Raw genomic sequence first — 24049 nt, forward strand, 5'->3', positions numbered from 1 at the left:
ATATGAGTAAGCGAGGTGTGTGTGTACAGCACGGAATAGCAGCCCTCCCCATGTCGTCCGGACGCTCGCCAACTCCCCCCCCCGTTTTCCCCCCCTCACCCCTCACCTCTGTGCACCAGGTGCAGTGAATGTAGGTGTCTCAGAGCCAGGGCCACATCCAACAGGGTCATGTACACACCCTGTACGGGAGGTGGCGAGGGGAGGGGGAGGGCGAGGGGAGGGCGAGGGGGGGGAAGGGGAGGAGTCACATGCGAGAAGCAAAGTGTCAACTGCCGATGTCCAAAATATTAACTGACAGAAAAGGGGAGATGAGGGGGCACGGGGCCCGTAACAAGAGAGTATACATATAGAGGAGGGGTTCGGTAGGAAGGGTTAGGAGAGGAGGGCGGGACAGGGCTGGGGGCGGGGTAGGGAAGCTGGACAAGCAAAAACGGAGGGCACTATAGCAGCCACAATCACGCGCACCCCTTCATCCCGTTCCCATCCCCCTCCCTCCTCCACTGGCATTCGAATTCGCACGTGTCACACATAACTCACTCACTCAGTCCTACTTACATACAATACCTCACCGTATCCACACCACAGCAGTCCCGTCCCACCGTTCCACCAGAACTCCAGCCGATCCGCAGGTAGAGCCCCACACACACCGAACACAAACACCCACGTGCGGTCCCAAACCCGGCTCCTACATCTTTGACTAGCGGACCCTCTCCCCGGATACAGACTTCTATCAATGTACATACACACGCTCACCTTCATGTCCACCATGAACTGGGCCCTCAGGGGAATGGCTCCGTCTGCATCCCGCTCCCGGTACACGGCCTTAGGGAAGGTGCGGGCGGACAGAGCACCGCCCAGGGAGCCGCAGTCGCACAACTCGAAGGCGGCAGCCACACAGGGTACGTGGCGCCGCTCTAGACGGAGGTGGTTCGGGAAGGCGGCCGCGGGGCGGGGAGGGGAACGCGTTGGGAAGAGTTACAAAGTGGTGGTAAAGCTGCCGAGCCGTCGTCGACATCGCTGCCCCATGATATCTGGCAAGTCTCAGCCTATCCCAGCCCACCCGAATTGCCAAAAAAAACTCCCAAACCCCCACATCGGCCCTCCACATCTCTAGCCGGCCAGGCCCGCCCAGACCAGCCTCCACTGTAGCCGTACCCTTGGCGTTTGAGTCCCCCTCATTTGGCCCCGGGCAATTAAGTGCCGCTGGGTAGAGGCGGCAGGTGCTCCCGGGGTAGCCAGGGGGCCCCTTTTTAGACACCATCACCACATCGTTGTAGGTGGCATAAATCTGCATGCATGCAGGCGGGTGGGTGGGTAGGTGAATAAGCTGCATGCTGAGATCTGAACACGACATGTTGATGGAAATGAACATCAACCACCGGCTGAAAGAGGTCTGAAAAGCCATGCGGGCACGGGGTTCGGGAGGCGGTGCGTGAGCAGCGCATGCACTTGGACCTTTGACAAGGGCGGCTTCCGGTGATTTTGGTTTAGGAGATAGGATACACAGGAAAGTGCTACCAGGAGAAAGCCAAACCAACGCCAGGAGACATCAAGGCATATTGGTGAAAGTGCGACCCCCAAGGTATATAGCGCATATGGTGCCTTCTTACACTTTACACGCACCCTTCCTATTTTTTAAATTACGTCTAGCCATCTGTTGGCCGGCAGGGCCACAGCCAGCAAACCCAAGGGTGTGTCGCATCCCACACGTTCCCAACCTCGGACATATGCACACGAATGTGGAGCTGTCACACACGCGAAGGGTCACCCCACCCTTGCCCACCTGCACTATGTTGGGATGCGAGACCCTGCACGACAGATAGGGACAGGGGGCATATACAGCACGCGGAGGTCAGGTATGGGGATGGGCGCGGCAACCAGACCATTTAAGCACCAAGATAATACGTTGGGGGAAGCAAGAATGATTATTTTTTGCATTGCAGAGCTGGATAGGTGTAAGGGGCACGACATGGTGGGAAGACGCGTTCAGTTAAGGAAGCTCCTAAGAAAGCGCCGCAAAGAATCGCTATCCGCCGCACGATAAAACTTAACTGGCCTGGTCTGGTGACACCACTGCATTTAGCAGGTTACAATCCTGGGTGCGATTCTTAGTCAGATCCCCAACATTGATCGGGAGAATGAAGCTATGGCTAGCTACTGGGGTGGGGAGATGAGGTCTAGTTGATGGCTTTCGGATGCCGGGTTAGTGGCGATTGCTGATCTGTCTCTACGGATATCTGGTGACTGGATGAGGATGGGTCTAGACGGCAGGAACCTAACCGCCTTCGACTTTCCATTCTTACGGCGGAATTGATTTTAAATACATACTAGGGTTTGGCACTACTGGTAAGGCGCGACCATTGCCCCCGGGAGATCCCGGGATCGATACCCATTAGGGTCAAAAGTCCTTCCGATGGTGGAAGGCATTGCGCCCCTAGTTGATGGACGGTGGTGACCTGGGATAAAGTTAACCTGCGAGCCGACCAGGAATGGAGTTGGGCAGCTGTCGACCCGGCAGATTCCGTTGGATGCTGGTGGTGGGTGCGGAACCTGAGCGATCCACTGAGAAGTTGACTAGGGTGACTGGATGAGGGTGCCCTGAAATACCGGGGAAGGCAGGGTTTCGCAGGGTAGCTGCCACGGGCGAAGATACACCCCCCTGTTTCACACATCATATGGTCCATAGCCCCCGGGCTTTGACGGGCACCCCCGCATTCGTGCGGAACTTGAAACTTGTACAACTCAGGACGGCTTCGGGGTGAAATCTGGTTGACATCCTGTTGCTTGACTGCCGCCCCGACGAGATATGCCCCAGTAACGCTCCCGTGTGGGCGTCGCACATTGCGCAAGGCACCTCACCCAGTGTATACCCAGAGCTCAAGCCCCACCTGCTTTGCACCGCAAGCTCGGTGGCGTTCCGCAGCATCTCCCGCCGCGCATTCAGGCATATCTTGTCAGCCGCCGCTGTCGCCGAGTCCTCGCCTTTCCCACCACCGCCGCCGTTAACGCCACCTGTACCTGCTTGCGCCGCCGGCGCAGCAGTCCCCTTGCGCTGCGCAGCTGCTACTGAGTCAGCCGAGGGATCCACTTTCGGCATCTCCATCAGCTGAAGGATTTGCGCAGGACAGCAAAGAAAGAATCCAGCAGCATTGGAGGAAAGAAACAAGTAGAGGATAATAGTCACGATAACCAGCATAATAAGTATGCGCCCTCTCAGGCCCTCCCAATTGCTTAAAAAGGACCCTGGCGCCGATTGCTACAGCCGATTACGCTATTATGCAGCAACTTATCCACCCGCCCAGTCACAACTGCCCAACCTTTCTGTCCATCGAGCGCGAGCACACCCGGCTTGGCCCAACCCGCTGGCCGCGGGGCGACCCCAAACCCCTCCTACGCCGGTCCATAAGGCGATGCCGCACAGCACGCACCTTGACCGCGACATCCAGCGTGCCCAGCTTCCCCTTGAATACGGTGCCGCCACCGCCCTGACCCAACACATCCCCCAGCTCTAGGGCGTCCAGGTCGTCCATAGGGGAGCTGCTGCAGTACATCAGAAAGTACAGTACAACAACACGATTACGTGTAATAGAGCGCGTTACATCGCAGAGCGGCCATGCCCTGAGTCCCGCAGGACCTCTGCGCCATGTATTTGGCCGCCAGGGACCCGCAGACCGGCTTGGTAGCTGCAACCCCGCCCTCCATTGCTCTTACATGGAACTAGTTAACCCTTAATCCTTTGGAAACAAAGCCATGTAGGCCGGCTGGTCATGCCGATTTCCGGCTTTTCCAGAGACTTTTCCAGCTGGGAGTATCCCATTTGTTTGTAAATATCACGCCACCCTGCCCCGGCAGGGCCGGTCCCCCTTTAAGCACCTGGTGCCGCCGGCAGCATGATCCGTGTTGATTGTGGCATAGATGCTGCTGACAAGCAAGTCTAGCTGCTGCCTCGCCGTCGCGGCGTTGTCCACAGCTGACACTGTAATGATGTGCGCCGTAGTGAACAGGCCGCCACCGCCGCAACCAGCGCCACCATTCTCCAAACCCACCAGGCTGCGAGAGGAGCCTGTACGCAGTGGCGGCGCCTGGTGTGAGAACCCCGCCAGTACGTCGTTGGGGTTGGACTGCAGCAGCTGGCTCAGACTAAGCGGCTCCACGCACTCGGCTCCAGCAGTGGCGACGGCACCGCCGCCGCCTCCGGCGGTGCCTAAAGGCCCCAGGCCCGAGGCAGTAAGGGCGCGCCTTTCAGTTGTTCCAGTACAGCGGACTGATAGCGGCGACGCAGAGTGGTGCGGTGCAACGGCGGCGCGGCCGGCCATGGCGATAGCGCCGGGGGAACCGCCGCCCCCAATCATGCAAGCGGCTGTGGAACCTCGTTGGGTGGAGCTTGTGGCCGCGAGTGTGCGATCCTGTCCGGAGCGGCGGCCGGCGCTGACAGAACCACCTATGCACAGGTGGTGTCGGCAAGGTCAGCGAGGCAAAGCGATTGGGACCTGGCGGTAGAGGTACTTGGGGGAGTGAAAATGACAACAGGAACTGCAGCGAAATACCAGGGGACCGTAGCGCCTAGGTGCCAAAAGGCATAGCGGTAGCGATGGCGATGACGGATGTGCGATAGGCAGAAGGGTTGCTCAAGTGATAGCACGGGACCGGGTCTCATGCCAGGTCTCGACCGCGACGATAGCCCCCAACAGCAACACACCCAACGGTCGCTTCCCTGCCCATTGAGATTTGGAGAGGCAACCGCTGTGGCTTACACGGCCATGCTCTTAAGAAGTCAGTTCGGAAGGCCATCCTCTCTCCCTGTCTCACTATGGCACCCCGCTTAACCCGCTGCATTGCCCTTCTCTACATTTGTCTATATGCCATCTTAAGGATGCGGACCCAGTACCAAGCTCAGCCCCATTCTCCACCCAAAGCTGTCTCAGGCCCATTTCGCCAACTTACGCCTCGTGGATGCCTCTAATGGGGCCCCACCAGCCTGCGCCTGTGCCTGCAGCGCAAGCAGCACCTCCATGTCGGCCGTGGATAGCTCGCCACTGAGCAGCTCCGACGGACTGGCCCCCGCCGCAGCAGCCGCCTCGGGGCCTCCGACAGCTGGCCCCAAATCGCTGCCCGTCACAGTGGACATGCAGGCGGCACTCAGCGCTGCAGGAGCCTGGGAGCCGCAGAAGCTCGGGCTGCGAGAATGGGTTTAAACGTGTGGGCGGCGGGGGGCGGGGGAAAGAGCGAGGTTTCAAGAAAGGAAAACAGTGGTGGGAAGCTACTTGAAGGGCATCGGGGCGAGGAACGTCAAGGACCCAGTCCCCGGGGTCCAACCCAGGCCGGGCGCAACCATGAATAGCCTGCCGGACGGGCGAACAGCTGAATGACTGTTGCGGCCCCTGCATCGCGGCCGCCACCTTCAGAACACAAAGGGGAATAAGTACCGGTTCCGGAGCAACGTATCACTTCAACCTCCCCTAATCCGGACGCCATAGCAGCAGTAGACACTACACCAAGGGAATTAACGTGCGCGGGGTCGACGCTGCAGACGAATACCCCCCTAACCATCCACTAACCTGCGTACGACAGCATAGGACCCAGGGCTTGCGCTGCACAGCGTTTCAAACTCAGGCGCGATGGCGGCGCCCTTCAACTTTGTGCGGATTACCGGCGCCAGGGCCTGGGGGCCATCAGGTGGAGGGGTGGGGTTAGTAGGCGGAGAAGAAGCAATACTAAGATCCTGGCATACTTTCATGGCGGACCGATAATCCAATCCCATTTTCCAACCACCGTCCCGCCACTCCGTTCCGCATCGTACCTCTCCCAAGCCAACCAGGGCCCCCTCCGCATTCGCATCCAACGCCATTCGCATCCAAGTAGCAGGCGCCCCATCCCCTTCACCTTCTACCACGCTCCTCCCCACCACCCCCCTTGACCGCCATTCCTGCACCATCCACTCCTCCTTGCCACTCGCCCCCGAACGCCTTCCGATGTACCTTGTCCATCAGCTCCTGGCAACTGCCCCTCACAGCCTCCAGAAGCAGCCCTGGCAGGCGCTTTGGGAAGCACAGGTACAGACCCAGCGCAGCACCCTCCTCGCCTAGAGGCGCCACCAGCAGCACCAGTGACTGCGGCACGCCGCCAGGCAATGCGGCCGCGGCGTTCGGGCCCCCTCCAAGCGCCGCGAATGGTCCACCGCCCACCATCCCCGTTGCGGTGGCCCATGGCGGGCCGTGGCTGCTGGCAAGAACCCCCATACCACTGAGCCCACCTCCTCCGCCCAGCATTCCGTTGGCCGTTTTGCGCGTAAGGCCCATCAACATGCATACGTCCCCTGAAGGCTTATGTACATTTTGCACGTGCAGCTGCGTGTCCTCGATGACGGCAGTAGCGCTGGGTGCGGAGACCGCAGCCACCGACCCCACCGTTGCCACCTGTTCACCAACCGTAGCCTCCGATGAGGCCAATACGCGTGGGTTCAAGACGTGTGACGACGGCTGTTGGCGACCCGACCGCAGTCGGGCCTGCCGCTGGAGGTGCTGGAGGTGCGCCTGCAGCAGGGTGCGCTGAAGAGGGAATGCTTTGGCGTGGAGCGTGGGCGTGCAGGGGGAGCACATGGCAGCGGCCGCTGCAGCCGCTGCGGTGTAGGGACTGCCATCTGCCTGGCTTGGCTTATTCGGTTGGGGATGATGCGGGTTGTTGAGGGGAATGACGATGGAACGACTGCTTGCTGTGGGCCCAAGAGAGGGGCTGCGAGGAATGTCGATCGAGCCGGCAGCACGGGTGCGTGGGGAAAGATCCAAGGAGAACCGCGCACATATGAGCGCCGCCGGGTCCCTGCATGCGCAAGTTGCATGTACACGGGCCGCGCGGTGTATGGGTGTCCATACACCGCACGGACATTGTCTACGTCAGAAGGTGGGTCCATGCGGTTAAGTAGATTCTATGTGTAGATTCTATGGAAGACATAGTGCAGCCCATGGCGGAGGTCAAATGTAGGCGGGAAAAGAGGAAGAGTGGTCCACGCGTTCTCCTTTCCTGCACAATTTCACCCTTCCTGCCCCTTCGCCTACTGCGCTGCCTAGCTGCCTGCCAAAATGGAGCTTCATGAATCTGCTGGAAACGCTGCTTCGATTCAGCTGCAGCAAGCCAGCTGGAGCCAGTTGCAAGCGCGGAGCAACTGCAGCGCCTCTTCGCACCTCAGTAAGCTACTCGTCGGCGTCCCTCCCACGGGCCGTAGACGCCGTTTCGACATAGCTGCCGACAGGCCGCCCAGGTCCTGTTGTGATTGCGCTGACGGAGGCGTTGTGCCGAGTTGCTGTTGTGCAAACAACGCAACGTTTACGGAGCTGGACCGGCCGCCAGCAGCAGCAGGTGATCGGCACACCAACTTGGCACCGACTGCAGCACCGTTGGCCGGGAACCCTCCCCCTGCAAGGCCTTCCCCCGACCGCGTTGGGTTTATTCCCACGCCCGCATGCGCACCGCCAACCGCGGTCAGGCTCAAACTAGAGTGGGCCCCGAGGTTGCTGACGTTGCCATTGCTGGCGGCTGCCGCGGTGGCGGCTGCGGAGGGCTGCAGCAGCAGCGCGAGCGGCACATCGGGACCTGGTGGTACCAGCGCCGCCGTTACGTGAGCATCGAGGACAAAGCGCCGCTTAACATGCGCCGCCACGGCAGCGCATAAATTGGCAGTCAGGGCCGACATGGTATCGCTGGTGCCCAGGCGCGACAAAGCTGCCGCCAGCCAAGCGGCATTGCTACCCTCCGGTCCCAGCAAGCACATGGAGCAGGCAAAACCCAAAGAACGCAGCGCGCGAGGATCGGAGAGGAGTGTTTGTGGCTGCGGTGATGGAGTTGTCGTTGCCGAGTTCGACAGTGAAGCTGGAACGCCGCTGCGCGGAAGTTCCCCGTCGCCACCTTGCATGGGGGAATGCTGCTCCATCCACAACGCGCCTGCAAGATCGGACCCATGCAATAGGGGCACGGCTGCTACGCGCGTCCGGCGGGGGCGGGGACGGAGGCTGGAAGCTGCTGCTTTGGCGGTCAAGGCCGGGGACGGACCAACCTGCCGCTGTACCGCTGGCGTTGCACCCAGGGAAATGTCAGGATACCTGTCCAGGATGGCGTAAATCGGCGCCTGCACGGGCCGAGTTGGCAGCCGAGGGATATAGAGCCCTTGCAAGAAATGAGTTTTTCATTTGGAACTAGGCCCAAGTTGCTGGTCCTACCTTAACCTGTTGCATTTGCTTGAAGAGCGCGGCTTGTTGTGAATCTGGAAGGTGGCTTTCGTTGTCGTCGGCGTCGGCGTCGTCTGATGCATGACGCGCGCTCCGTAGCAGGATGAGAGGGACGTCGTCTTCAGCATGATCGCCCTCTGGGACAGCGTAAAACCTAGGAAGAGGGGCTAACAGTTCAGCACCTCATATGCGGAAGCACATGGAGGAGCAGGCAATACATACTTACGCAACAAAAGTCGCTCCAGTGACTTCTGGGCTCCGCAAAGCATCCAGCAAGCCGTCAAGGCGTTGGAAAGATGTTCCGGTCAGCCCGCTGAGCAGCCGGTGAAGCGCGGACAAGGCCGAGTCGTTGACCTCCTGTCCAAAATAATGCGAGGTCCTCTGCTTACGTCAATATATCTGTAAGGCTTCATATCATACACGATCTTTGCCATTTAAAAGGGCTGGCCGTTCTCAATAGACTTACCGGTGTACATTCCACGCCTTGAAGTTCACATGAACGAGGATGCTCATGCTCTGTTTTCTTCTTGCAAGTTTCAGCAGCAGCATTGCTTGACGAGCAGAGTCTTCCGAGAAACCTGAAAAGAGCCATCTATCATATCTTCCAAACTGGTTACTTTCCAGCGGTGTGTGCAAAATATGCAGGTGCCATCATGCAAGGTAAAGCTGCGTGTATACTGACAGTTACAGCCTTACGGGCAAAACAGCCGGTCACCTGCCTAAACGAACCGCAGCGGCACCCTGACATCGCCGTACACAACAAGATTTCCACTGCCTGGACTCGCACCAGCACGTCAGGTTTTATCTGAGTTTTCAATCCCTATTTGCATAGATGGTGATCTTGTCCAAAGGTTCATCCTTAATTGAGACCGCAGAGTTCATGAGAAACACCTTTATCGCCGACCCCAAGCGCTTCACACCATTGTCGACACACAAATATAACACCCATATTCTGAGGAGTATGAAGAATGGGCGAGCGCAGATGCATAAGGCGGCACGCGGCGCAGTAAGTGTGCTGCGCAAATCACTGGGGCCCCATCATCCCTCCGCGATTTCTACAAAAAAAATTTGACATACCCGTTTCGTTACCAGCTCTTTGCCTACCATGCTGTCCAATATCCGGGATTACCCAACCGTTTTGTACAACTCTGGCAATGTGTACGGATGTCGTTGACTGCTCGTTAAAGTTTCCCACATGGTTTACGCAAATGAGCGGATCTATCTTTCCAGCTTCCACCATGCAACTCTAGTCCACATCAATGCGAGGCGGCGCTATTTTTGCATCCAGCCATCTTCCCGTCCGTTTATTTCATGTCCAATTAACTTGAATGCACACAACTCAACCACAACCCGAGCACAAATAAGTGCCCAATGGGGTCGTAGCCCAAACCACTCGCAGACAAGTTATAGCACGCGCCCCGCTTCAATGGCCCTGTGCACCTCCCGGGTGAAGTTGAGAGGACTTTAATGCCTTCGTGTCCAAGCAACACGCCTTCACACCATACATCCTGTCCCCCCCAGACACACACATATTCCAACTTCAGCTTCAGCTTTTGACCAAGATGGAAACACTACACATTACCTTTACCCCTCCCCCCCATCCAGCACTGCTGCAGCACTCTTTCCTTGGCAGCAGGTCTTCACTCGCTCGTGGTTCGTCTTTTCCCCCCCCCATCCAGCAATGCCAGAAGGTCGACATGCTCGCCCCTTGACGGAAACGCAGCAAAAAGCTATCCGCCAGGACATTGTTCAAGCCCCCTACGACACACGTAGCAGCAGTAGTTCCCTTTTCTCCTATATCATCTCCTCCCAGATCTGCCTCCCGACCCAACCAACCTCCCGTACAGGAGGTCCTCGCGGGTACGACACAGGTCAAATCGCTGGGTCTGTGGTGGCTCCGAAGAGATCTCCGTACGGCAGACAACGAGGCCCTGACCGGCGCCTGCCGCCAGGCTGACGCGGTGCTGCCCGTCTTCTGTTTCGACCCGCGTGCCGTACAGCCCCGACGGGAGGCGCCTGAGGGGCTGGGAGTGCCCAAACTGGGGCCTCTGCGATGCAGGTGTGTACGTGTATGTATGTATGTATGTATGTATGTATGTACGTATGTATGTATGTATGTATGTATGTATGTATGTATGTATGTATGTATGTATGTATGTATGTATGTATGTATGTATGTATGTATGACGTTGATTACACTGTGGGCTGAAAAGCCGGGGGCCCAGGGCCGAAGCACAGCGCGGGGGGCGGGTGCATACGGCTGGTTAGTCTCATGCACTCCGCCCCCGGGTCAGGCCGCACGGGAAACGACGGCCGGCACGCAACAGCGCTTGTTTGGCGCTCCAACTAGACGGGATCTATGCCCGTTGGTCTCCTAACATAAACGAAGTCGCAACTGGGGGGCTCTTCCTGCCGACCGAACGAACCGAGCATCTCAGAGAGCTCGCTACCAGGACCTGGGCGACCGGGAGCCCGACGAGTCATCCCGGGCTGGGGAGGTCACCAAGCTCAAAAATCCTCACGCAATAAAAAGAGCGCAAAGAGCTCACACCACAAGACGCCAAACAGCCTCCTGAGACTACTACCCTCCTCCGCCTCTCCCTCCCTGGGCTAGTCCAGGGGAGATAGCCCCCGTCGGGGGGATAACACCGCACAAGTCCGCGCCCTTCCACAGCACTGGGTCTAACTAGAAAAGTACTCAAACGGGAAGACCCTGCGGCAACGCAGGGCGATCAAGCCTCCGGAAACCACAGGGGGGGAGGGTAGCCAGCTCGGCGCCCCCCAATACCGCTCTACCAGGACGGCTGGTTCCCAAGATCCTATCTCACCTAGACGCCGCAACACGAAAAACCCGGTCTCGTACCCTGAAGAACCTAGTCCTGCACCACGCGCGCACCTTCGAGTACGGCCCCTCCTTCTGGGTGCCCACCTCCCCCTCATCCGCGCCCTCGCTACGGCCACCTGTTTCCACTCACCACCCCTCAACCCTACATCCTCTTGGTGCTCTCTCTGCCTCTTCCCCTCCCCACCCGGCTCTCCCCGCCCTTTCCCCGGTCTCCCCCCCCTCCGCCGGTACGGTTCCCCCAGGCAAATAAACCCTCCCTCCCCCATCTCCCCTTGCGCGGCACCCCCCCAAGCCCCATCCCTGATCCCGCCCCCCTCGCAACCTTTCCCCTCAACCTCCCTCTCGACCTCCCTACCACCCCCACCACCTCAAATCCCCCCTCCGCGCCTCGACACCCTATCCCCTAAACTCCAGCTCCCGCCGCGTCCGCTTGACCATTAGGTCGTGATGTCCACCGCCTCCGCGCAGCGCAGTGCTCCCCCGACGATTGACAGGATCGGGTGGTGGGGTCCCACTCCGTCCCAGCCCCGCCTTGGGACATTGAGCGCGGTGAAAGAGCGCAAGCGCGCCCAGAAGTCCACTACTGCCCGAGCGCGGGCGTATTCCAGGGGGGTTGCTGCTGCTGTTGCTGTTGCTGCTGCTGTTGCTGCTGCTGTTGCTGCTGCTGTTGCTGCTGCTGTTGCCGTCCCCGGTCCCGCGATGGGCCCCTGCGTTTGATCCTCGAGTACCGGCGCGTTCAGCGGTGGCCCCTCGTGCGGTCTCACTCCGTTGGCTAGGTGAAAGAAGTCCGTTATCCGCCGCTGTTGGGGCCCTTGCGCCTGGATCTGTTGCGCTTGCTCTGGCTGTTCTGTCGCGGGGTTAGCCGCCCTTTCCAGTCGTCTTCCGGCTGCTCGCAGGCAGCACCTGCCTACCTCCATAGCAGACAGGGCCGCCAGGGCGATCACATCCCAGGGGGCCTGCTCGCAGCCGGTCGGGGCTTGGACCAACCACAGCTGCTTCCGGGTGATGCCGCCTGTCGCTGCCTCCTGGGAGGGCTGTATGTGTCGGTCAATTTGCTCCCGGACAGCTTGTGCGACGGGGCACTCCCAGAAGTGGTGCATGCGTGGGGAGCAGTGCTGGTTGCTGGCGTTGCCGAACCCTCCACACCCACAGCGCTCAGGCACCATGCGGGCCAGGTGCGTGTTGCCGGGCAGGGGGATGCCGTCCACGGCGAGCCGCCACAGCGTTTCTTTGTTCTCGTTCTCCCACCGCACCCCCGACCACAAGCGGGCTTGCGTCGCCCTGAAGCGGCTTGTTTCCGCTGAGGAGGAAGGTGCCGTTTCTTGCGGGTCCAACGCTTCTTGCACAAATGCTGCCATCAAGCGTCCCCGTTTCTCCTCGGTGGCCCCGCATTGCAGCTGTGTCGCTAGGCGGACCGTCAGGCGTGTGAGTGGGACGGTTGTTGTGCCGCCCNGGTATCTGCCATCCGACCCGCTTTAGGATCATAGCCATCGCCTGAGTGCTGTTGGGGGTGCTTGGAGCCGCCATGTCCCCCGCCGTTGGCATCTCTGGCTGCTGCTGTTGGGGTTGCTGCTCATGCGGCTGCGTCTGTAGCTGTTGCTGCGGCTGTTGCTGCTGTTGCGGCTGCGGCTGATGCTGTGTCTGTAGCTGTGGTTGTGTTTGCAGCTGTTGTGGCTGTACCTGCGGCTGTATGTATGTATGTATGTATGTATGTATGTATGACGTTGATTACACTGTGGGCTGAAAAGCCGGGGGCCCAGGGCCGAAGCACAGCGCGGGGGGCGGGTGCATACGGCTGGTTAGTCTCATGCACTCCGCCCCCGGGTCAGGCCGCACGGGAAACGACGGCCGGCACGCAACAGCGCTTGTTTGGCGCTCCAACTAGACGGGATCTATGCCCGTTGGTCTCCTAACATAAACGAAGTCGCAACTGGGGGGCTCTTCCTGCCGACCGAACGAACCGAGCATCTCAGAGAGCTCGCTACCAGGACCTGGGCGACCGGGAGCCCGACGAGTCATGTATGTATGTATGACTTAGATTACACTGTGGGCCGCGAGAGCCGGGGGCCGAAGCCGAAACACAGCGCAAGGGTCGGGAGCACAGAGCACAAGTCGGTTAGTCTTGTGTGCTCCCGACCCCGACTCAGACTGCCAACACACAACGCAGCCGCTCCATAGCATCTCCGTCCGGGGATGGTGTTGCAATGAAAAAAGGACGTGCTCTCAGGTCCCGCTAGAGCCAGTCCACGAGTCTCAAGTAGGGCAAAGGCAAAAGCTTTCTGGAACATTCCCCCCAAAACACAACCAACGACACAGGGGAAAAAAACCCGAACAACGAAATAAGACGGCTAGGGTAGCCCAGGCAGGGGAGGGCTCCTGATACACCTAACAAGCCAAAAAAGAAAACCTCCAAGAAACAAAGGCGTAGAGAGCTCGAACCACAAGACGTCTTTCAGCCACCTCACGACAACTGTCCTCCTCTCCCTCTCCCTTCCTGGGCTGGTCCAGGGGAGAAGTAACCAACCAAAGAAAAGGGACCACGCACAAGTCCGAGGTGCCACCACTGCAGGTGCCCTGCACAGACCGGCGAGACCACAAGCGGGACAACATAGCCACGACACACAGTTCCTAGACCCTCCAGAATACCGCAGGGGGAGGAAGGTAGCCCGCGCGGCGCCTCCCCCTTACCGTCACTAAACCGGAACGGTTGGTCCTCCAGAACATACTCACCCTGCCGCGTACTGCACCGCTCCCACCCTCGCCCCTCGCCAAGCAACCCAGTCCCGCAAAGGAGAAGTGCCTAAGTAGAATGGTCCTCCTCGGGCCACAACTCCCCCCCATCCGATTTTACGTTTGCTACTCTCTGGCCCTGGCAGCAGCTTCAATCGTGTGTGGTTCGTCTTTCCCCCCCATCCGAGCCCCGCTGCTACCACCAGACCTCAACCTCCCAAACACCAGAAAACCTACGTCCTTTTGGCGCTCTCACCGCCATTTCCCTCCTCCCCTACCCGCGCAACCCCACCTCCCCCAGTCTCTCCAACACCCTACAACCTCGGAGCGGCACTGGGGAGGGAAAAGGATTCCTCCCCGCACTACGTGACCCTCTCCACTCCACGCCTTACTCCTCTCCCTCTCCCGCCTCGGGGCTTCCTCTCTCCTATTCCCTTACCTCCAACCTCTATCCCCCTTCAACTCCCATACCCCGCCCGAGCCCTGCCCTACATACTACATACTACATACTACATACTACATACTGCATACATGTATGTATGTTTTACATCAATGCCGCGATGTGAGGGAAATGGCGAGGGAGTGCTGCACGAGTAACTTCATACCGAAGCGATCGAGTTAAGGGCAGAGCAGAGGGTCACGCCGCCCTTGTGTGTGTGTGCTGCAATTCAACCGAGCCGTGAGAAGCGAGGTAGTAGTCCTGCAGCAATCAAGTAGCAGCTATCCGGGAGTGTTTGTGTCGGTGCCTTGAGCCCAGAAGCTGGACCTCACAGACGTCTGTCTGTGTGTGTGTGTCTGTGTGTCTGTGTGTGTGTCTAGCGGGGTAAGGACCATCCCACAATGCTCCAAGACGAAGTGGGGGTCCAACTACCGACACACACCGACACACACCGACACACACCTACAAAACACCTACATACCGCACGCAACAACTGCCACAGATATACGTGAAGACGAAGCACAACTGCTACTATAACTCTGGAATCTCAACCTCTAAAGTTTAGCGACGTCTTGTCGTGTTTCGTGTTTCGCATGTGTGGTGTTGTGTGCGTGTGTGTATATGTTACATATTGACCTGGGCCTGGCGCTGGCCAGGGGCACCTAACCGTATACCCCAACAGGAACGACCACCGAAGCACTCCATCACTGGAAGGGCGTTATATCGGTCAGAGTCGTAACCCTTCTCCCTTGATCAACGCAAGGCGCCGTCACCTGTTCGAATCCTCTAGCCAGCTATATACACCAGCTCAGATGCCAAGCAACCTCCGTTCCACCGAAAGCGCATGCTCTACAGCTGCGCGACCTGCCAAAGCACTCGCACCGGTGCCAATCGCCACCCTATCCTTGCGAACTCTGCCGTCGCCCGATTTCGTTATCCAGCCGCCGTCTGGAATACAGTCTGGTCCAGGCCCTATGCCGCACTAATCCTCCGCCGCGGTTCTCTCGCTCCTTCCCTCCTTCGACCCCCTGGACTAGCTATTTATGGCTCAGCTCACCGCCACACTCCGCAACTCCAGCACTCCATCCATCCATGCCAACAACAAATTATACAACTCAAACTTACAAATTTTCTGCTCCGGCAAGACTGCCCTCCTTGCCTTCTGTTCCGTCTCACGCACATTTCACCCATGTCCTACTCTCCAGTTCCACTGGCCATGGGGAACTGGGTTCGCGCACCACCACAGGAGGCTATAGATACTCAGCCGTTCTTGTTGAGATGGAGGCGGCACGCAATGGCTTTGCATGGCTTTGCACTATGGATTTGCATACGCAGCACTGTGTATACACCAGATTCATGCATCACTCCAACGCCGCCGGCCGCCGCACCTGGCCCTCGCAGCTGTCCATAATAATGAGAGCGTACGTAGTCCAAACACGACACCGTTCCTCCACTTGCAGCCCAGTGCCGTACAGCCTCCCCTGCGGAATACTGCGGGGTGACTGCTGGCTGATGCCCCCGGGGCCAGGAGAGCTCCTTCCGGCTTCGAAGCAGCTGACCGCCCTCGATTCCCCCGCCCTCTGGTCCCCTCCTCTTTGCCGTACCGCGATAATGGCGATGCCTGGTACGGTGGCAAGGTTCCTGTTAGAGGGCCTGGTGGAAGTACGGCGAGAGGTATGGCAGATCCAGGAGGCTGCTGCCGCCCCACGTGTTTGCCCTGGCGGCACTGTAGCCCACCCACCATCACCGCCATCACCGCCATCATCACCATTACCATCTTCATTTTCAGCACCACCGTTCCCCCACGACGCTGGATTGTTACACACAAGCTCTGCATCTGAAGGGTCCGACGCCGCAGCAGTAGCAGTAGCAGTAGCAGTAGCAGGTGGAGGCGGTGGTGGTAATGGTGGTAATGGTGGTGATGGTGGTGGTGGTGGAGCCGCAGCGGCCACGGCAGCAGCAGCAGCAGCAGCGGCAGTGGGGGCACCTAATGAGCCCGTTCCTGTCGTAGATAGCGGCGCTGACATCAGCAGCTGCAGCAGCAGCACCGGCGGCGGCAGTGACGGCGGCAATGGCGGCAGTGATGGCGGTGGCGGTGGCGGTGTGCTGATTCGGTTTGGGCGGCCCGAGGAGGTGCTTCCCGGGCTTCTGACGCTGGCAGCGGAACACAACCCGCAGGTGCATGTGTGCGTACGTATGTATGTGCGTTTTAGTGGTGGGGTGTGCTGTCCATGTGCGTGTCTGGGTGGATTGGATGTGTGTTGTGTAAGATTGGTTGGGTGGGTGAGGGTGAGGGTGTGGGTGTGGGTGGACAGCAGCCTGATGCCGGTGCCATTTTCATCCATATGCTTAGACTACCTTCATTCCGTCAATGTTTTCCGTTACTGTTTTCCGTTGCCGGCAGTTGCGGCACGTGTCCCTGCACCACCACCTGGACGTGCTGGAGGAGGCAGTGGAGGTGGAGAGGGAGGTGGCGGGGGCGCTGAGGAAGTGGGGCGCCGCAAGGGGTGGGTGGATGGTAGTGGGTCACGCACCTACAAACCGGCCATCCATACAGTCGTACAGTCGTGGGTGGCGTTCCCCTCTAGCTCAGATTCCTGGAGCTGCGGAGCTGGGCCCTTGGGGGAGTGTGTGAGGTCCTTTGGCTTGATTGGGTATCTCTCCGCCTCCTCCGCCTCCTCCGCCTCCGCCTCCTCCGCCTCCTCTTCCTCCTGCTCTTCCTCCTCCTCCTCCTCCTCCTCCTCCTCTTCCTTTTGATGGCACTGGTGGTCAGGTGCCTGTCTTGTATACATGATGGTTTCGCCTAATTCCCCCAACCCCACCCAAATCCCCCCAACCCCACCCAAGGTGTGAGTGTTTCCGTACACACCTATTGGGACCGCACGCTCTACCACCCCGACGATCTGCCGTACCATCTGTATGATAGAGCAGCTAAGGCCTCGTCGCAGGGTGGATCGGGCATGGCCGGTGAGTGGGTGCAAATTAACGATGGATCGTACGGCATGTCCTTCATCGTAATCGGGCTAGGAATCTAAGTCACGTCGTCCTACAGCCTGCGGCCCCTTGCTCGGCCCCCCAAATCGCGATGTCATGAACTGGGTTACGACACATCGTGTCAACCCTGAGGACAACTAAATCGCCTCCTGACCAAAACACCCACACCCACACTCTCCTGTCACCCCCCCACACACCCAGGTGGCGGTCTCCCTCGGGCCCCGAGCCCCCCGCACAGCCCCACGCGGCCTCTGCCCCTCAACGCCGACAAGAACCGCTTCCGGAACCTCCCGCGGGTTATGACGGACTTCCGCAAGGTGAATAACTGAGGTGACCTCTTAACGCCGGCAACTTGGCGCCCACGTACACGCATCTCAACATCTGCTGTGTCTATATATGTGTATGTATATATGTGTGTCTATGTCTATGTGTATGTCTATATATATGTGTACGTATGTATATATGTTTGTGTGTTCTTGCGTACGATACGGCGCTGCTGCGCGCTTCCAGGTGCACGCACGGCGAGGTGCAGTGCCCTCCTGCTGTTGGGGCTTTCTGAGAGGGGCCTCATATGTGAATGTGTGCGTGTGTGTATGTGTGTGTTTAGGCAAGCAGATCTTTCCCCGCCAAACCCACACGTCCCCCCCCCTTCCCCCTCCCCCCCTCCTCCCTACCCTACCGCCCAACCGGCTCTGCCATCCAGGCCACGCAGGCCGCTGCCTCCGTACGACCTAGCCTGCCCGCCCCCACCGCCCTGCCGCCCCTGCCGCCGCCATTCAACGAGGCGGCCCGCAGCCTGGAAATGACTGCTCAGACTGTAGGACAACGGCAGCAGCAGCAGCACATGCAGACGTCGGAGGAGGGCGCAGCGGGAGGAGACTGGGGCTTGGGCAGCATTCCGCGGACGATTGAGGAGGTGTACGATGCAGCAGGGGCGCGAAGAGCGCTACAGCGCCTTCAGGAGCTGGTCGGGTTGGACTACAGCCAGCTACTGCCGCCAGTAGAGCCCGGTGAGCTATTTTACTTGTAAGGTTTCTCATCGGTTTTAAAGATGAATGTTGAGGTTTTAAATGTTTTCCCCCTAATAGCGGAAAAGGACGGCCCCCAGTCCTCGCGTGTGTGTTTCTCCTTTCGGGGCCCCCCATCCGAGGCAGCAGCTTCACTCGTTCGTGGTTCGTCTTTTCCCCCCCCACATCCAACCCGACCTCACCCGCTCCGCACATCCCCCTCCCCGGCGGCAAGAAGGGCCACCGGCGCCACACGACCCGCGTACGGCATTTCCCTTCCACGCCGGCTACAGCAGCGCCGTACGCCGCCTGCGGTACTACGTTTGGGGCCACCCGGAAGGGGCTCCCCCGGAGCTGCCAAGCGACCCACGGGACGGCGCCGGATCCAGCTCCCAGCCGCATGGGGCCCCCGTGAGCTCTCCACCCTCGTTGCTGTATTTCACCAACACCCGGTGAGGCCGTGGATGGGGGGATGGCGGGGTGGTGGGTTGGGGCGGTGTGAACCACTCCTTTGGAGGTGGGGCCTTTGGACCTCTGACGTTGAGTCTCCTTACGTCCCTTACCCGCGGATGATAGTCCATGGAGCTCAGCCCGATCTCACCGTGTAGGGCGCAGGCGGTTGGTGTGGACAGCAGCACTAAGTTGTCGCCCTTCGTGGCGCTGGGCTGCATCACGTCGCGCCAAATACATGAGGAGGTGAGGACCGGGGAGGACGAGAAGAACTCCATGAAGTCCATTTTTGAATATCATTAACCTTTCATTTTATCATCGACGGGTTTGATTCTACATAATTCTAGTTGGCCTAGTTGAGGAAATATCAGCTGATATTTCCTCCGGCGTTGGCTGGCAGTCCCCTTCTTTCCGTAATCTCGTTAGGCATGAGCTGTGCGAGCTGAAGTGACAAACGAATGCGAGGACACAGCCACTTTGCTAGGAGTCAGGGGGAGGTTAAAGAAGGATGTTTATGGGGCTTATGGTGGCGATGGCGGTGGGGTGTGAGGATGTGCTGGGGGTGTGCTAGGAAGCCCGCGTGCCCCCGCCCCCCGTCTTGATGAGCTTTTCTTGGATGGCCGTTCCATGTTCGTGTCAGGCTGTGTCGCCTCTTCGCCCCTCACACCCGCACCCCTCACCCCGCAGCTGTCGACCACACCACCGCTTCCCGGGTCCTGTTTTGGAACCCTTGTAAGCTCCCCCTTCGCCCTGGCGGGGGTCAACCCTGCATGGGTCTGTATCCGCGCGCGGTGCACGTGCAGGTGGAGCAGGTACGAGCAGCTGCTACTGCGGCTGCTGCTACTGCTGCATGCAGAGCCACACTGGCAGATACTGCAGCAGCAGGAGCAGGAGCAGGAGAAATAGCCCGTGCAGCGGCGGGTGGTGGGCAGCGTGGGGCCGGCGCTACTGCCAACCCCGGCCCGGCCTCCCCTCCCCCCGGCGGCAGTAGCTCAGTACCAGCCCCCGCCGAGTGTGATTGGCTGGCCATGCACCTGTGCATCCGGTGGGAGGGGGTGAGGGGGAAGCGGGTGTGCAAAACACACACACGGATTCAATGAAGGGGTGTGGCCTGAGGTCCGCCCCGATGTTGCCAGTTGCGGTGGTGGTGGAGGAACCAGAGAGGGACCATATAAGGGGGGAGCAGATTGGGCCCCCCCTTAATGTCATGTAAGCATGCGGGCGTGATGTGGTGGCAGGGGCTGGTCGTGGGAAGGCCTTTGGCAGTGTGGCACCGGTTCATTACACCCCCTCCCCCTGCTTTACCCCACCCCTCAGCCCCCCTCCCCTGGTGTCGTCTTTACCCCTCTCCCCTTCAGCCCGGTGCTCTTCCACTGCCCGACTGCCGCCGCCACCTCACCGCCACCTCTACTGCACCCCCGACCCCCTCCTGCGGCTGCCTCGTTCCCTGCTGGTTAGGGACTTCTTCATCTTCACGACGCTCAAGGAGGGTGATGCCGTACTGGACGAACGGGGCATTATGGGTCTCCCCGTCAGCTGGCGGAACGACATGGAGACATTCACTCGGTGAGCTGGGGCTGGAGTGTTAAGGCTCGAGTCCCTCCATGCAACCCCCGCACCCGTCCTTCTTTCCCCCTGTCCCTCTGTTTCATTTCCCCCCCACCCCCACGACCACGACCACCTCCTGCAGGTGGGCCCAGGGCCGCACGGGTCTCCCCTTCGTGGACGCCAACATGCGGGAGCTGGCGGTCACCGGCTGGATGAGCAACCGGGGCCGACAGAACGTGGCTAGCTTGCTGACCAAGGACCTGGGGGTAGACTGGAGATGGGGTGAGCGGGAGCTGAGAGGCGGGCAGGGGGGAGGGAGTGGGGAGCGGAGATGATACGCAAGGGCGCCGGAAGGTGTGGTTATGGATGAAGAGGGGGAGAGCAAGGGCGGCAGCGGCGGCTTGGGTGGTGGCGGTGATGGCGGTAATAGGGCTCACGTCGTTCACGTTGTTTTCTGCCACCATGCGCAGGTGCGGAGCTGTTTGAGAGCTTGTTGGTGGATTGCGATGTGGCGGTTAACTATTGCAACTGGAATTACTTTGCTGGTATCGGGAACGACCCACGCAATCGCCATTTCAAGACCGTGACTCAGGTGGGGAACGTTTGTGCTGCTCCGGGCTGCCTCTGTGTGTCAGTCTGTATTGTCTGTGTATATGGGGTGCGCGGGAAAGAGCAGGGAACGGGGAGGGGATTGTGTCGAGTTTCGGAACCCCATGCTGCAGGCACTGACTTAAGGTACATGCAGGTACATCATATGACAGCCCTCGGCGCAGAGTTGCATTAAAAATCGGCCATTAGCGATTGATGTTAGGGCCCCGCAACGGCTCCTACGGCGGTTGCAATATTATGGAAATTGCTGCTCAATGATCTATCGATGAATCCTTGATCATTCCAGGGCATGAAGTACGACGAGGATGCCGTGCTCGCCGCTACATGGCTGCCCGAGCTGGCCGCTCTACCGCCCGCTCTCCGCCACCAGCCCTGGGCCATGACGGCGGAGGAAGCTGAGCAGTACAGCTTTGTACTGGGCCGCGATTACCCTTTTCCTTTGGTCGACCCGGCTAACCATGTCGGCCAGCTGACGGGCACGGGGAAGCGCAGGAACAAGGCCAAGGCACAGACGTAATCCGCCAAGGCTGGCTTTATTATCAAAGCATGCATCTTTTACATTACTGGGGCTTGGGCGCCGCCAGGGTAATGACATACCCATTAGGTATAGATTCGGCCTCGCGCGCTCAACTTCAGGGGGGCTATGGTGTGCATGGATTTGTTAATCTTTACTGTGCTACATCGTGGCGGACAGTTCGAATAGCTGTGACCTTGGTAACGTTTTGTCTCTGGGTCTCCCAAAAGGAGCCTGGGCCCGTGCGTTAGGTAGGTGGCTGTGTAGTGGTGAGTATGGAGGAAAGCGTTCGCGTGCGAGAATATCCCGTTGGGCCATACTCCTGCTGCACGAGTTGGCGCACCGGGCTGTGAAGCTGGTAACTCGCCGACGCCAGGTAGGGCCGCAAGGACGAAGTGCCCATAATCATAGTAAGCATGAACTCTTGAGCTTGAACCGAGGGCTAATGGACTCGTGAACCAAGGGCTAATGGACTCGTGAACCGAGGACTTGTCCAGTCTTCACCCGAAATGCCTTAGTGCAGATCAGCAGTGCACTAGCGCAAGGAGCGCGGCTTAAGCGCCTCTTTACACCATGAGTTAGAGCGGCCAGCAAATGAGGGTGCCGTTCTCCGGCAGAACCATGCGCCCCCGGCCAACGCCGCTCCTTGGCTTTAGGCTCGCCCCATTACCGCTACTAACACCCTGGAAGGCTTTTAAACAGCATCACACCACACAAAAGAGTCACGGTCATGTTGAAAACGACAGGAGAAGACGGAGGTGAGACGCGAGAGTTCCTCCACGGCCGCCACGTCTTTTATATTGGTAGCCCTTTTTATACTCCTCAAACAGCAAACCCAAAGCCCGGGACACGCCATGTTGACGTATCTGCAGAGCCATACCCCTCAGCAAGTACCCCAAAAAGGGCGTCCGCCCAAGCAGAAGTGTCGAATGTTTCTGCGTTTTGCGAACACCCAGCTTCCCAACCCGGCTGCCCCTGCCCGGAACGCGTCCGGAAGTCAAATATTTCGAAAGGCGACAGCTCAGCACACAAAACCGCTGCGCCTGTACTTGTCACTCAGTGCCTCGTCTCAACAGCTTTACTTCTTGCCACCCGACTTGCCCTCCGACGCCGGGCACAGCACGTGGCGGCCCTTGGAACGGCGGGACTTCAGGACCTTACGCCCGTTCTTGGTGGCCATACGGGCCTTAAAGCCTGACGTCCGCCGGCGCTTCCTGTAAAAGGGAGTGTGGCGACCGGGGCAGGAGAAAGTGTGGACAGGGACGAAATATCCAAGGGCTGCGCAACCGAAGTTGCTGCACAGCTCAAAGGGTGCGGAGCAGCTCAAATCAACATGAAGCTCTACAAAGGGCTTAGAAAACTGACCCTAACCCTGCAGGAGCCAAAGTGGACAGTACCGGACCGGCTTGCCACAAGCGCGACGGCCCCTCTACCTATTCCGCGCACCTGTTTGTTCCCTCCTTTGTGCAGGCAATGGACTTCTTGTTGTTTGCCATTACCAAAAGGCCGCCACGAGCAGGGGCAACGCGGACCAGGCTGCTGCCAGCGAACGAACCTGTGCCACCACAAGAATTGCGCACACACCTGTCAGACTCAATCATGGTCTTGGCGCGAAATTACTTATAAAGGCTGCAACAAAACTCTAGTCGTTACAGCGGCAAACTTCAATAACCGAAGAGGTCGAAATGCAAAGCGACGGCGTAGGACTCACCACCCAGGAAAGAGCTGGTCTGCGCCGTGCGCGGAGCAATAGGCATGATCGCACGGCTAGTCATAGCGCTACGCATCGACGCCAAGCATTTGACGGGAGCAGCAGTCCGCGCGATGAACGCGCCACGCGAAGCCATTAGCGATGCCATTTTAAACTCTTCAATGTACCTATGCACAAACGAAGAATAAACAGCAGCTATGGAAAGGATCACCACAACTCCATTGGCAGGACAAGAATTTGTACGATTTCATGGTTTCAGAGCTCCAACTCAACAAGACACCATCGCCACATTACAGTATTGTTTTCTGCGTAAGGACAGAAATGAGGAGTGTAATTGACCACTGTTGTGGTCAATAACACAGTGGACAGAAATGAGGAGTGTAATTGACCACTGTTGTGGTCAATTACACAGTGGAAACATTTATGTCTGAGCTGGACTGACAAGTCAAGTCGAAAACATCTATCCCTCACTGTCAGATGCACGCGCAGGCTTGGGGGCCTAATTTTTCTGCTGACTCCTCAAGCACAGCTCCCAACCGATCCCGACCGACTTAGTGGTTATAGCCCGTCGTTGACTCCCAGGCTTTCGGTGACATGCATGCCCCGAAACAGTTCTTTCTGATCGCGGTCTCTGGTGCATGCAAACCCGACTTCGTGCCAGTGGGCATTTCCAATAGAAGGCTATAGAAGGGCTTGGGGGTTTCATGCTGGCCTTGAACGAACAGCTTGAACTTCAGGTCTCGACCGCAAGCACGGAACAGGTGTCGCTAATATCTATGTTGCTTAATTGGAATGGGTTGCGTTGGAGGGTGATCAGTCGTAAAGTAAGTGAACATTTTCACGTTCGAGGGTGACTATCAAACAAGAACCCCCAAAACACATCTTCAACCTAATCCTAGCCCGAGGTATCCTTGGGACCCACCGCGTCCCCACGACCATCAGGGACCATGTCGATCAATTACAGATACGAGTACACGTTC

At 58.7% G+C, this 24049-nt stretch overlaps 4 protein-coding genes across 4 annotated transcripts in view; 2 read left to right on the forward strand and 2 right to left on the reverse strand.

The window, feature by feature from the left end:
• VOLCADRAFT_119072 (uncharacterized protein) overlaps positions 1-7768 on the reverse strand; it is a gene marked incomplete at both ends in the record, with an annotated part of 10281 nt that extends 2513 nt beyond the window's left edge. Inside the window, 12 exons of the mRNA XM_002955418.1 lie at positions 107-179; positions 754-912; positions 1061-1288; positions 1784-1808; positions 2889-3106; positions 3429-3540; positions 3874-4441; positions 4975-5177; positions 5559-5662; positions 5979-6110; positions 6186-6819; positions 7182-7768. Coding sequence (XP_002955464.1) covers positions 107-179; positions 754-912; positions 1061-1288; positions 1784-1808; positions 2889-3106; positions 3429-3540; positions 3874-4441; positions 4975-5177; positions 5559-5662; positions 5979-6110; positions 6186-6819; positions 7182-7768 — 3043 coding nt within the window. The remainder of the gene's footprint in view (positions 1-106; positions 180-753; positions 913-1060; positions 1289-1783; positions 1809-2888; positions 3107-3428; positions 3541-3873; positions 4442-4974; positions 5178-5558; positions 5663-5978; positions 6111-6185; positions 6820-7181) is intronic.
• A 1286-nt stretch (positions 7769-9054) lies between these two features.
• VOLCADRAFT_119073 (uncharacterized protein) lies at positions 9055-10281 on the forward strand (the record flags this gene model as incomplete). Its single annotated transcript, XM_002955357.1, has 2 exons — positions 9055-9228; positions 10070-10281. Coding segments are annotated over 2 exons (386 nt in total), but the record flags the coding sequence as incomplete, so codon positions are not given.
• Positions 10282-15847: 5566 nt separating this feature from the next.
• VOLCADRAFT_119074 (cryptochrome) lies at positions 15848-21361 on the forward strand (the record flags this gene model as incomplete). Its single annotated transcript, XM_002955358.1, has 13 exons — positions 15848-16414; positions 16641-16743; positions 17084-17203; positions 17432-17547; positions 17934-18240; positions 18473-18689; positions 18846-18933; positions 19375-19499; positions 19676-19732; positions 20146-20253; positions 20378-20517; positions 20706-20827; positions 21215-21361. 13 exons carry the CDS (start codon positions 15848-15850, stop codon positions 21359-21361), a joined length of 2217 nt encoding a protein of 738 aa, XP_002955404.1.
• A 415-nt stretch (positions 21362-21776) lies between these two features.
• On the reverse strand, positions 21777-23261 carry prpL34 (plastid/chloroplast ribosomal protein L34). Its single transcript, XM_002955419.1, has 3 exons — positions 23070-23261; positions 22805-22913; positions 21777-22572 (listed from the first exon to the last, which is right to left on the reverse strand). Exons 1-3 carry the CDS (start codon positions 23215-23217, stop codon positions 22437-22439), a joined length of 393 nt encoding a protein of 130 aa, XP_002955465.1. The 5' UTR covers positions 23218-23261; the 3' UTR covers positions 21777-22436.
• Positions 23262-24049: the final 788 nt, after the last annotated feature.

This window comes from Volvox carteri (genome assembly GCF_000143455.1).
Source record: "Volvox carteri f. nagariensis unplaced genomic scaffold VOLCAscaffold_51, whole genome shotgun sequence".
Lineage (NCBI taxonomy): Eukaryota > Viridiplantae > Chlorophyta > Chlorophyceae > Chlamydomonadales > Volvocaceae > Volvox > Volvox carteri.

Excerpts from the sequence above, each read along its gene's own strand:
- prpL34 (XM_002955419.1), bottom strand. The coding sequence starts at position 23,217 with ATGGCATCGCTAATGGCTTCGCGTGGCGCGTTCATCGCGCGGACTGCT. Across the intron at positions 22,914-23,069 it reads GACCAGCTCTTTCCTGGGTG|GTTCGTTCGCTGGCAGCAGC; the intron begins GTGAGTCCTACG and ends GTGGTGGCACAG. Across the intron at positions 22,573-22,804 it reads ACAAAGGAGGGAACAAACAG|GAAGCGCCGGCGGACGTCAG; the intron begins GTGCGCGGAATA and ends TCCCTTTTACAG.